At 44.5% G+C, this 12,719-nt stretch overlaps 1 protein-coding gene across 1 annotated transcript in view; it reads right to left on the reverse strand.

The window, feature by feature from the left end:
* Positions 1-10,523, reverse strand: part of LOC110080730 (cullin-9) — a 35,446-nt gene extending 24,923 nt beyond the window's left edge. Inside the window, 8 exon segments of the mRNA XM_072989035.2 lie at positions 1,035-1,410; positions 3,074-3,261; positions 4,850-4,985; positions 5,360-5,872; positions 6,900-7,054; positions 8,526-9,128; positions 9,631-9,761; positions 10,437-10,523. Of these exon segments, the coding sequence (XP_072845136.2) occupies positions 1,035-1,410; positions 3,074-3,261; positions 4,850-4,985; positions 5,360-5,872; positions 6,900-7,054; positions 8,526-9,114 (1,957 nt within the window). The 5' untranslated portion in view covers positions 9,115-9,128; positions 9,631-9,761; positions 10,437-10,523.
* Positions 10,524-12,719: the final 2,196 nt, after the last annotated feature.

Here is a 12,719-nt window from a genome sequence, read left to right on the forward strand (position 1 = left end):
GACTGCATTTTAAAAATATTAATGTTTTAATGAACATTTAAATTTAAAAATATGCTTATTTAAAAAAATAACACAATACAGGCCTCTACAACCATGTTGGCAACAGTACCACTGATGGGAAAGGGGGTGTCAAATGGATCTCTTAATTCTGTTCTTCTATTACATACCTGCCCTTGCCTTTAATTATGCTAGTTCCATTCCTCTTTCCACTGATCCTGGGAGGAAATGTTTGCACTAATCCTCCAGTAGTGAACAGGTATTTTCATTTTTTCCACCATGCAAGGAATATGGACATCCACACAGATCTTCTGTTTTATAGTCACAGAACTTTCCCCTGCAGCACTGAGAGCCACCCACTGACTCCTGGAATGGCGTCACTAAAAATACCACGGATGCATCATCTACTATGGAAACACTTTTTGCCCACTGGGTAACAGATGTACACTTCAGATAAATGGCCAAGCTAGAACTTGAGGGGAAACTCTGTGAAAGAACAGATGGCTATCTAACTCCCTCTGCTTCTCCAGAAACCCAATAAAAGTTACACTGCAGTGTGACAACACAACATGCTGTATTTTTGGCCTGCCAGCAACCAATGATATGGATCTGGAGGGGACAAACCCCAGTGCTTAAGAACAGGGTGAGTGAAGATCAATTATTTTTTTAAAAATACAATTAATTTGAATCATGATTTAAATTTTAAAAATGGTTTTTTAAATTTAAATGGTCAAAAATCAAATTTTCTAAAATTTAAATCAATTGGATTTACCCATACCCACCCTGCTTAGGAAAGTTATTTATGGACCACACTCCCTGGAATTTTGGTTTTCTTAAATCCCCAAAGTATTTTCTTTTAGTTCTGGAAGAGATGTAACCTTGTATAACGTCGCAACACAAGATGCAAATGTTGCAGAAAAGCAGTGGGAGGTAAGGAGTTAAGACATGTTTTTTTCCATTTTTGATGGCTTTTGCCAATACTTCTCATTTGCTCCAAAGACAAAACAAGATAGGTCACAGAAGCGTTTATCCCTTACCTTTGGCTTTCTCATCCAATGTGGGTGGGAAGGAAAGTCCTTCCAACCTGAGGAGCTCATGAACTAGTTGCATGTCAGTCTTTTCTCTTAGTGATGGAGATGGAGAGGGTCCTTCAGCAGACAGTGACCTCTTCTCTGGTTTCTGGGATACCATGACATTCAAAAGGCCATCGCGTTTTTCAGGCATCATGTCCGACTTTTGGATGTTCTGCTCCATCTGTCCTTTGCTGAAGGAATACTTGAGATAGACATGAGAACTCTGCAGGTCCCGTTGCATGCAGTCCTGGCCATGCTTGCTCAGGAGCTGTAGCACCTGTTGAGCCAGCTCTACTGACACAGACATCTGGATCAGGCCTTCTTCGTCAAGTTCTGAGAGCTTGAAATGCAAAGCACAGAGACTGCACTGTAGTACAGTGCACTGAAGTACCACCCACAACCAAAACAAAGACCGCAAAAAACTAAAGGAATGCTCTGCGGTCCGTATGTGTCCATTGATGTAACAGAAGCTGGAAATGTTACTTGTTTGGACTGTAACTTTCAGAATCTACCAGCCAGTGTGGTCAATGGGACATAAAATAAAACTGGGAATTAAGAGCCTGTTCAGCTGCACTGAATGAACTTCACTAGTCCCTCGTCCATTTCAAGCCTTGTTCAAAGTCTGGATATTTTTCCTTTGAAGCCCCTTGTGAGTTGGAATCTAGTTAACCATTGGACCCTTCTTACCTCCGTCACTCTACTCGTGACTGCTGGGTAGCTCACTGGCTTAGGCATCTGGCTATGGAGCCAGAGACTGGGAGTTCTATTCCTCACTCTACCTCCCTGACAGGGGTTGGACTTGATGATCTATAGGGTCCCTTCCAACTCAGCAGTTCTAAGATGATGATGATTTAACACTCTTATCTGAGTCCCTCCTCCCCTGCCCCCCCCCCCCCCGCTTCCCTGTCTTCCTGCAGTAAAGTTAGTGGCAACTAAGAAGAAATCATTTGCAAATCTGGTGTTCCGCTTCTCAAAGGCCCTCAGCAGAGAGAGATAAAAATCTTCCTAGCTTCCGAAATGTTTGAAAGCTTTTTAGCCCGTATAGTGTTTATTTTTTGGTGGGTGGCAAGGAGGAAGCAATTCAATTCACTGCTAAGCCACCTGTGGTCACTGCAGTGGGAGAAAGGTGGCAAGGACAAAGGAATAAATAAATAAGTCCATCTTCTCCAGGCACTCCCAGCGCCACATCCACCCATTTCCCTTAAGTCACCCGATCCTTTGAAGCAGATTTTAGAAGAGCACAGGAAAAGCAGATGGAATGAAAATTACTTCCCTCCAAGTAGCAAGAGTAACCTGCGAAAGGGGTTGCATTCATGGGGGGGTCTTAAGATCTAGGGTTATGCTTTTGCTTTTTGTCAACTTCAAGGTCTGACAGGACTGTCTTTGGATAAGATTCTATGCTTTTGATGAAGCGGAGCAGGAAAGCTTGATGTAAGGAGTAGGGAACCTGCGGCTTTCCAGATGTTTTGGCTACAGCTGCCATCAGCTCCCAACCAGTGTGGCCAGTGATCAGGGATTATGAAAATCTGTAATCCAAAACCTCTGGAAGACCAAACACTCATTGCCTATGTATGGCCATTATTTTAAGGTGCCATGAAATTCTTTGTCGGTTTGGTTACAACACACAAAACGCAGAGCTTCTTAATTCTGGACATTGACAGAACTTTAGTGTCAATATCCTCTAAAACTGTAGGACAGAAATGGCATGCGGAGACTGTTACATCTGGAAGACAACAGGTTGAGGGAAGATGAACTAACCTACTCCTTGGACTGCAAAAGGAATAGATTACTTCAATAGATTCTCTAATTGGAATCTATTGGGTTACCTGGAAACACTACACTTTTACTCTGTTTTTTTAAGTTTGAAGATAAATCCAGCCAAAGTAGAGATTGGGAGGGGAGTGAAGTGGAGAAAAGGGACTCTCTGTGTCCCAGGATATTCCTGGCCTACAAGAGAGAGTCAGAATAGGCACCTTTCTGCTCTGCCTTGCATCCGCCTTTACCTTCTGGCTCTGCTGGATGAACTCAAGGAGCTCCTGCTGTTTATGGAGCTCCAGCTTCTTGATGAAGAACAGCAGCTCCCACCACTCAGCCCGGCTCAGTGTTCCAGAGTTCCCATTATTCTGCTGATCTGTCAGATAGGGCAGGGAATACAGCCCCCTGAGGGGTTGGCAGTAGGTTACCTGCGAAACTGCCAGGAAACAGAAAAACACAGCATGTAGTTTTATGGCATCTCACAAGGCATGCTGTTTAGCATTGCTGCCATCAAAACAGAAATATCCAGGAAAATGATTACATAGCACTTTCTTTGTAAGGGTTTCCTATACAGTCTTTGCAGTATGTGAGCGAGGTGGGCTGACCTTGCCTTTTCCACCCTAATAATGGGATGTTTAATTTGAGCCATAATGGCTTATCCTCAAGAGGTGAGAGGGGCTTTTGGAACCCAAAATTTTAATAAATTCAGAGCCAATAAAATCATTCTTGCCATTAATACCTCCTGACAAAACCTCAAAATATTAAGGACTTGTGCCCGAATGTTCCTGTTCTCCTTTTCGCTTCCTATCCCCTTTTTCTTTTGCACTGTATCTTTTTTTAGATTATAAATTTGAGGGCAAAAATGTCTTGTCTTTTACCTTTAGACTCTCAATACATGACTTGCTCTATTAAAGCCTTTCCAGGGTGATCAGGGTGGATTTTATTTATATCAAACTGATAAAAATCATGATTTAAATCACAATTTAAAGTTCAAAAAATGGATTTTTTAATGATTCAAGTAAAAAATCTTTATTATTTAAATCAATTTAATTTTTTTAAAAATCACTGATTTCTATCCACTCCGTCCCTGATGCTATTATGATTCCAGATCATTTATTGTGCCACGAACTGCATTTGCTATTTGTATGGCTAGTAAGAATCTACATGTCTTCTGATGAACTGTGGAAGAAGTTTTGTTGGAAGTCCAAGGGTTATTAAAAATCCCATTTCCTTTCTGCTTTTAAAAACACATTGCCTTTGTATTTCCATTTGCTTAAAACAAGACCCAAGCATCTCAGGCTGAGGACCTTCTCATCCACCTCCTATCTACACATTTCAGAGATTGGAAGTCACCTCGAGAAAATCTCAGCACTGAAGGCCAGTTTTGAGAGAAGGACAGGATTGCAGAAACCTGTCTCAAATCATGATGTTTAGTTGCAACATCTTCCTCTTTCAGGTAACAAGAGAGTATCAGAGAGCAATTTAACACCTGCTAATGCTGTCTAGGTTTCACTGCGGCATAACAAGTAATATTTACTCATTATGTCAACATGCTATAGGCAATGGTCAATTGAGAAAAGAATTCAGTAATTCTGGGGGATATTTTAAATGATTAAAAACAATTAAAAAGTAGCATGTTATTCATGAGCAATGTCACTGAAGAATAATGATTACAGAAATTTTAAAAAGTCAACATGTTAGCCCTTAATATATGTTAAGCTCTGGACTTTTTAAATTCATGATGCTTGGGACTGAATGTGTGACATTCTGCGTAGAAAGCATGTACTCCTCCTCTGAGTTATGCTCTCTCCTAAGTACAGAAAACTAGGAAAAGGGATCTGTTTGATAGCCAAACCTTCCTTTTCAATGTAAGATGAAGCAAGCTGAAATCACCCTGGAGGCAAGGAGTGAGCAGCAGGAATGAAGCCCAGAGACAAAGGATGGCATGATTAGGACTTACCTGATCCCCCCCACCTACCCACAGGTTGATACAACAAGCATCTAACATCTCAGCACTGCCTTACCTATGTCCTGTCTCTGAGTCTCTGTAAGGCTGAATAATTTTTCCTGGGCTTTCTGATATGCATGCCTTGATGCACCAACAATTTCTATCATGTCCCAGTGGACCCAGTACATGCGGCCCAGTGACTCCCAGTAAACCTGGAAAAATAAAGCATCAACATCAATTATTACTCAGCTCACTTTTCTCTAAGCAAGGACAGGAGGGTCTACGTTACAGCACCTTGTATACCTGGTGTTTACCACCCACATGCTACTGGCTTCAACTCCCAGCCATCCGCATCATTGGCGGAAGCCAATGGGAGATGCAGCCCAACAATCTCTGGAGGACCACACTTTGGGCAGTCTTGTCCTATATGAGCAGTGAGCAGGCAGATCAAAACCCTTCTCACAAACATACCACTGACGGCAAGGCAGGTTGATCCAAGAGCTTTGGAAACGCATTGGAAATCCCCCAAAATAAAGGTCCTCTAGAACCCCCTGGTGCCCCAGCCCTGCCCCACACCCAGCAGTACCTGGACAGGGGGGGTGCCGTCATTGCTCTGCAGGAATTCGCCTTCATCTCCCGCAGAGACCTTCTCGTAGTCTTGCAACATGCGCACCCGCATGCCGCGCACCACCTTCTCCTGGACATACTCCACGTAGCTGCTGCGACTGGAGAAGGCTGAACGTTGTTTGAAAGTACTGCTCTCTTCCTGGGGTGGCTGTGCAGCTCGTGGGATGGGGTCACAGAGGGTAATCGGGGGCTGGAAAATAGACTGAACAGCTCGAGGCTGCCTCACTTTGAGCAACGGATAGTCTTGATTGCCATTCCAGCCCATAATTTGCACCAGCTCTGAAAAGAAGTGAGCCAGGGCCATATTGAAGTCAAACTCACATTGCAGCTTTGTCTTTCCCCCAGAGTTTGCACAGGGGGAGCTAGAAGGCTGGCACTCCCTGCCTGGCTCTCCAGTGGCATTGAGTTCGTCCATAAGAGAGGTGGCCCAGAGGTAGCGCTTCACCAGAGAAAACAGCTGCTTCCCGGGGATCTGAAATAGAAAATATAAGTAATACAAGTATTAATACAAGTAATTTTTGTGTGCATTTTGAAGTTGAAGCAGTTCAGCACAACATTTGGAAAAGCTGCACAGGCTGGAGATTTTGTGCAACTGCATGTCTGCTTCTGCAATCTAGTCCAGGGCATCTGAACCAGCTAAGTTTCTGTGAAGAAGAGCAAGCTAGTAAGCCATCCTCAACCAGGAGTGTGCATGAGGAAGCATGTGGGTGTGCAGAGGGCATACTCATAGAGATAAGACAGGAGGAACCAAGGGGAAGAAAGGCAGTAGAAGCATGCCTGTCAGAAGACAAGGAGGTGGGAGAAGGGGAGGAGTAAGATCTGATAGTGTGGGAGGAGGTGATAAAAGAGTGGGGTGACACACGGGAATTTAGAATTGAAACGGATCAGACAAAGAAGAGTACTAAAGATTGTGCGGTGCAAACAGGAAAAGGAAGAAGAAATGTCGGATAAGGTCTGTGACTTGTTGAAAGACTTCCCAAATTTAAAGACAGGAGGAGGATTGCTGCCAGATCCCGATTTACCTAAAGTGGAGAAAAAGAGGGTGAAGCCTTCCAGAATGGACAGTGGTGGTTTACCCCCGCAACCAAGGTGGAGGGAAGAAGGTGATTCACCCCAGTCCCTCCTTCAATGTCTCACCTCTGGAAGGGGACTGGGCGAGACACCCTTGCTGTGGGACAGTGTGCACAGTAAGGAGCGCCCCTTTGAGGGAGATGACCGATCACGAGCGCTTTGGTCCAGTCCCAATGTGAGAAGTGACCTACTTAAGCCGGGAACCAAAATTCTAAGTTACAAGGAGTTACCAGAACTGAGTTGTTTCAATCCGTTTGATTTAGTTAATCAGGATGTTGAAGTTAATAAAAAGGAACCTGTTGAATTTTTGAAATCACCTCCGTCTCTTATTCCCGCCCAAATGAGGGGACTGTCACCAGCTCATGAAGAACCCGATCACAGTTTAAGATGTGATCTTAACAATCCTTATGAACATCCCTGGTTAGTACCTGAGGAAGAGGGAGCCCTTCAAAGGACATGGCGTGCTCTTCTGAGGATGTTGTTTCAGCAAACAGCTCAAGGAGGGTATAGCGACTATCGAAGTCCATGTGCTGTTCAATGTCCTCCTGCTGGCTCAGGGATAGGAGAACATAGGCTCGGCTACCTAAAATGAAAGGCATTCATATAGTACTTTCACTGCATTCATTCTATAATTTCTTATCACTTTTAGGACTCCAGTTTCACAACTGGATAGGAGGCAAGTCTCTACACTCACACTCACAACTCAGACACACTCTCACACACATACACTCACACACTCACACACACACACACACAAGGAACACAGGAAGGCCTGGAGGGCCAGGATTATCATATGAGGCAATCAAGGGGAGCATCTTACAGAACTGGGCAGAAAGACTAACTTCTGCAGAGAAATTTCAAACAAACAAACATCAATCAAGCCATCAATCAATTTAAAAACAAACAGCAGTTAATATGGTAACCGCACTAGATGCTGTAAAGAGGTTCAAACAGAATAATCAAGAGAAGCCCAGGTAGGGCAGGGCTCTACTGCACAAAATAAAGATCCTGGTTAGTATGGGCCAGCACCTTAGTCCAGACCTGGGCAAAGTGCGGCCCGAGGGCCACATACAGCCTGCGAGTCGCTCCTGTCTGGCCCACGGACAGTTTTGAACATCAAAGCCATTCATAGCTTTTTGTCTAAAGTTGATCAGTTGCTTATCTTTAACATACCACAAAAAAACCTCTTTAGTATTTGTGAAGATTAACAAGTTTAAAATAAAAACAATCATAGCATCACTGTTTCATTTTATTTTTAAGTAAAGTTGGTTCGGCCCCTGAACACAGTTCAGATTTTTCATGTGGGCCCCCCTATAGAAATTAATTGCCCACCCCTGCCTTAGTCAGTGACTTCCGCCTTCCCGGAACCCAGTCGAGCCCGTTCTGTTCCACCTGCAGAGACTCATTCAGCTTGGACAGTCTGGGAAAGCAAGAAGATTGAATACTAGCACAGGCACCAGTTATCAATGACACTGAAATAGAAGCTTTTTATGAGGATGCTTCTGATCATCTGCCCAGTGAGCAGAGATAAGAGAAGTTACTTTTTTGGATGACAGCTTCTAGAATCCCAGGATACACTGAGAGTTGTAGCATAAAACAACAACCTTTCAGTAGCCGAAAATGTTGATGCAAGAGTCTCCCACATTTTCTCTTGGGTTGAAATACAGTGTGCCCCCCATATCCATGGGGGATGGGTTCCAAGCCCCCTTGCATCCCCCCATGGATGCCAAAAAAGGCAGATTATAGCAAAGGTGAACACACTATACATAGCATTATCTCTGTCTCCCTCTGGCGGCCAGTTCTGGTAGCTTCACCTTTAGAAATACTGTACTGTATACATTTCTAGGTTTTTTCTTTTAACACTTTAAAACCACGGACAATTGAATCAGTGGACACTGATTCTGGAGATATGGAGGTCCTACTGTATATTAAGCACCACCCAACACTGTCAATACAAAAACACAATAAGCAGGAACAGAAGTATGGAATTTGAATTCCTATACACCTTTAGGACAACAAATGTCACGATACGATAGCATAAAGATGACTCTTACCTGCATTGTGTGAAGCCAGAGCCCTCAGCATCTTGCCAGCACTACGGCGGATGATCTGCTCTTCATGACACAACATTTTCATCAGCAGATCGAGAGCACCTGTCTCCTTGAAGACATCCATCAAAGCCCCAATACTGGCATAAACGCTCAGCACATGGATGGTGTTCAGGATGGACGACTGAGGGACTGCAGTGCTGGCCATCTGCCAAGCAGCTCGCTCCACCAGGTTCCTGACATCCACCTTCATCTCCAAAATGGAAGCTTCATCCAAAGTGACATCAGGGGGGAGGCAGCTGGAGGCCTCCTCCACCCACTGCTCCTTGGGATCTCTCTTGCCTAACAGCACTGGACAGTTGGCATAAACATCATCTGCTGACATCCACATCAAGATGTTCTCCATTTTGCTCTCTGTCAAAGAGGTGCTGGGGCTCCTTCCTGTACCATTCTCTGAGTTGAGGATGTTCCAGCGAATCAAATATTCAGCATCTCCATTATGACCACGACGCTGTCGGATTATCTCCTCTGGATAGGCCTGATGTTTGGGTCCCAGATGCACTACCACCTTCCCATTCTGCTTCTCAAACACCATGACAGGGAGCACATCTGCTGAGACAGAGAGAAGCAGGTTATATCCTTGGGCCCACCCCTACTTAGAAACTGCAAAATGGCAGTGACCCTTATTTGACAAAGTACAGAAGCACTGCTTTGGGACATCTGTTGTATTTTAATTTGCTACAGGAAAAGATTCCCCAGGGAGACACACATTCATCAAGCTTAGTAAATGCCTGAAATCTGTGCTGCATTCATTTATCTTTCAATGTAACGCCTGGTTCTGTGATTTTTTTACACAGATTTTTCTACTTGTGATTTGACCATTTTAAAGCTTTGCCTTCTACCAAAATTCACTCTTTTAATGTAAAAAACATGAAAAATTTAGCAATCATGGAAATCATTGTATCTGGTTACTTAGTTTAAATGAACAAAAAGAAGGGCCCAAATCCTATCATCACTGTAGCTTAGTCGACTACTGATACGGTACTGGGGTGCATCCTGGTTGCCCAACTAGGCATGTGACCAGGCATATGACTGAGACATGTTGCAGTACCTAAACAATTGGTTGCAATTAGCAAATGAAGTCAAGGGAGATCGGGCTGAACTTCTTGATGAGTTCTTATTCCAACCCATCTGTGGCGTTGCAGGAAAGATAAGAGTTCACAAAAAATTTATATGAAATACCTTTGGAACAAAAAAACCACAAAATATTATGGCATTATAAAGACGAACAGATTTAAGTGTGAGCTTTAATGGGTGAACATTCACTTATTTAGACAATGTGAACCACAAAAGATGGTGTGAAATAATATTTTCTTAAAAATGGCATCATTTGCTTCCTCCTCCCTTTCCCCCCTTTAATTCTGTCAACATGCAGAGACAGCCTAGAAAAATGAAATACACTCTATTCACAAAAGGCTCGTCCTCTTTATACTAGAGGGGCAGAGCCTGGAATGTTAATTCCGAAAACTCACCCACATTGCTTGGACTGGGTAACAAGTCATTATCCCCTACCCTTAGCGCAGCCTGGGAAAGCAAGGCCTTGTGCTGATCATAATGAATCTGCAAGCAATATCCCAATCACTAAAAAAGACGGGAATTTTCTTTTCCAGTTCCCCCAAAACTAAGCCTGCGCTCTCTAGAAGTAAACATTATGAAACCGAGGCTCTCTTGTCGTGGGCACACCGTGAGAAGGTGAGACTTGCTGGGAAAGGCCACAATGCTGGGGAAAAAGTTGAAAGCAGCAGGAAAAGAGGAAGGCCAAATCAGCGATGGACTGACTCGAGAAGGAAACCACGACTTCGAGTTTGCAACAAGGACAGGAAAGAGGGGAGCCGTTCAGCCCATGAGGACACGCACCGGCAGCGCGGCCGACTTCCCGAGCCTCAGCTTCCTGACAGAGTCCAGCCCATAATATGCAGGTGAAAAGGGCGGGGCCTTAGGGCGCCACCCAGGCACACGTGCGAGCAAGGGCGCTCTTCCCCGCGCAAGCAGGCAGGCAGGCAGGCAGGCAGGGAGGCGAGCGCCTCCGGGGGTCGTGGGCATCCGGCCTACCTCACTCGCTGCCCCCGAAACGTATAAAAAAGGCGCCGCAAGGCCCGTCGGCGACGGCGTCCCCGCTTTACCAGGAGAAAAGAGTGGCTGCCTCGCCTCTTCCGCATTTTGTGCGCATGCTTGTCCCGCCCCACTCCGGCACTACGGGTCGCTTCAGAGGGCAATATTCTAGTTTTCGCGATCGCTTTCGAAGGTGAGCTTGAAGGGAGCCTGTGGTCGTGGGCAGGCTGGCCCGGGCAGCGCTCTTTCCTCTAGGAAAGGCGAAAGGAAGGAAAATGCTCTCTTTCTCTCATTCTCATTCTCAGCTTTAGTTTATTATACATTCAGTCCTATAAAACTCTTTTTCTCCGTCTGCGAACATACATGCGTGCGTGGACCCCGGTATAACTGCACCACCTCTCCCCCAGTCAAAATCAAATAAGAACGGACAATGCCCTCTTAGTAAAAGCACCATTATGTCAGGAAATAGGGACTAGAAGTAATCATAGGGAGAGGATTTCTATGACATGTCACACTTTCTCTGCAACCTACATTTGAACTCAGAAGCAAGTTCAAACATGTTTATGAGTACAGTAATCTGGCCTTTCTCGCCATGAACATGTTTAAACTCACCCATAAAAATCAAACATAGGTTGCAGAAAAAAATATGACATGTCATGGAAATCTGTTACATCACCGGATGGCAGCTGGGAGAGTGAAATTAAGGCAGGCCCCATTGTTTTTGTTTAGTCGTTTAGTCGTGTCCGACTCTTCATGACCCCATGGACCAGAGCACGCCAGGCCCTCCTATCTTCTACTGCCTCCCGGAGTTGTGTCAAATTCATGTTGGTTGCTTCGCAGACACTGTCCAGCCATCTCATCCTCAGTCGTCCCCTTCTCCTCTTGCCATCACAATTTCCCAAAATCAGGGTCTTTTCCAGGGAGTCTTTTCTTCTCATTAGATGGCCAAAGTACTGGAGCCCCAGCTTCAGGATCTGTCCTTCCAGTGAGCACTCAGGGTTGATTTCCTTTAGAATTGATAGGTTTGTTCTCCTTGCAGTCCAGGGGATTCTCAAGAGTCTCCTCCAGCACCACAATTCAAAGGCATCAATTCTTCGGTGGTCTGCTTTCTTTATGGTCCAGCTCTCACTTCCATACATTACGACAGGAAAAACCATAGCTTTGACTATTCGGACTTTTGTTGGCAAGGTGATGTCTCTACTTTTTAAGATGCTGTCAAGATTTGTCATTGCTTTCCTCCCAAGAAGCAGGCGTCTTTTAATTTCGTGGCTGCTGTCTCCATCTGCAGTGATCATGGAGCCCAGGAAAATAAAATCTGTCACTGCCTCCATATCTTCCCCTTCTATTTCCCAGGAGGTGATGGGACCAGTGGCCATGATCTTAGTTTTTTTGATGTTGAGTTTCAGACCGTTTTTTGCACTCTCCTCTTTCACCCTCATTACAAGGTTCTTTAATTCCTCCTCACTTGCCCCATTGACACCCAAGTATTTGCCCAAAGATCCCTTGTTACTTTTTTTAAAAAAGGGAAAATGCAGTGTGGACTTTCAGATGCTACAGGATTCTTTTTCAAGCTGGGCGCTAAAGAGCTGGGAATGTTCTTTCTTCTTTACCCCCAGCTCTGTCATGCTCAGCCTGACAAAGCATTGCATGTCTTGAAAGCCTACTACTTCTTTGTGAGTTTTGAATGGTCAAATAAGGATATTGCATACACTTGCCTTTGGGTTGTGCCATGCAGGCATTCTTAATTCCTGATACTGGGGGAAGATTTAGAAGTCTCAAGACACAAGTGAGCCTAAATGCCAGTTTCCTGACATAGAAATTGGCCCTCAATCCTAAATGAATGGAAACGGATTGTGATAAGTACAGTAATGTAATTCAAGTGGAGTCAGGAATAACTGTGGCAGGAATAGAAGAGGGTGGAGTATAAATTTAATGCCATTTAGCCTGCATTGTATCTGGAGATGTAATAGAGGAAGAAGTCTCCTCAGATGGAACTTAGTCAACACTACTGTACAACTGTGGGGAATCACCTCCAGGCTCCTGTGGGCCCCCAAAAACACAAGAGTTGCAAACTCTACACACAACATG

Source organism: Pogona vitticeps, chromosome 1 (genome assembly GCF_051106095.1).
Source record: "Pogona vitticeps strain Pit_001003342236 chromosome 1, PviZW2.1, whole genome shotgun sequence".
Lineage (NCBI taxonomy): Eukaryota > Metazoa > Chordata > Lepidosauria > Squamata > Agamidae > Pogona > Pogona vitticeps.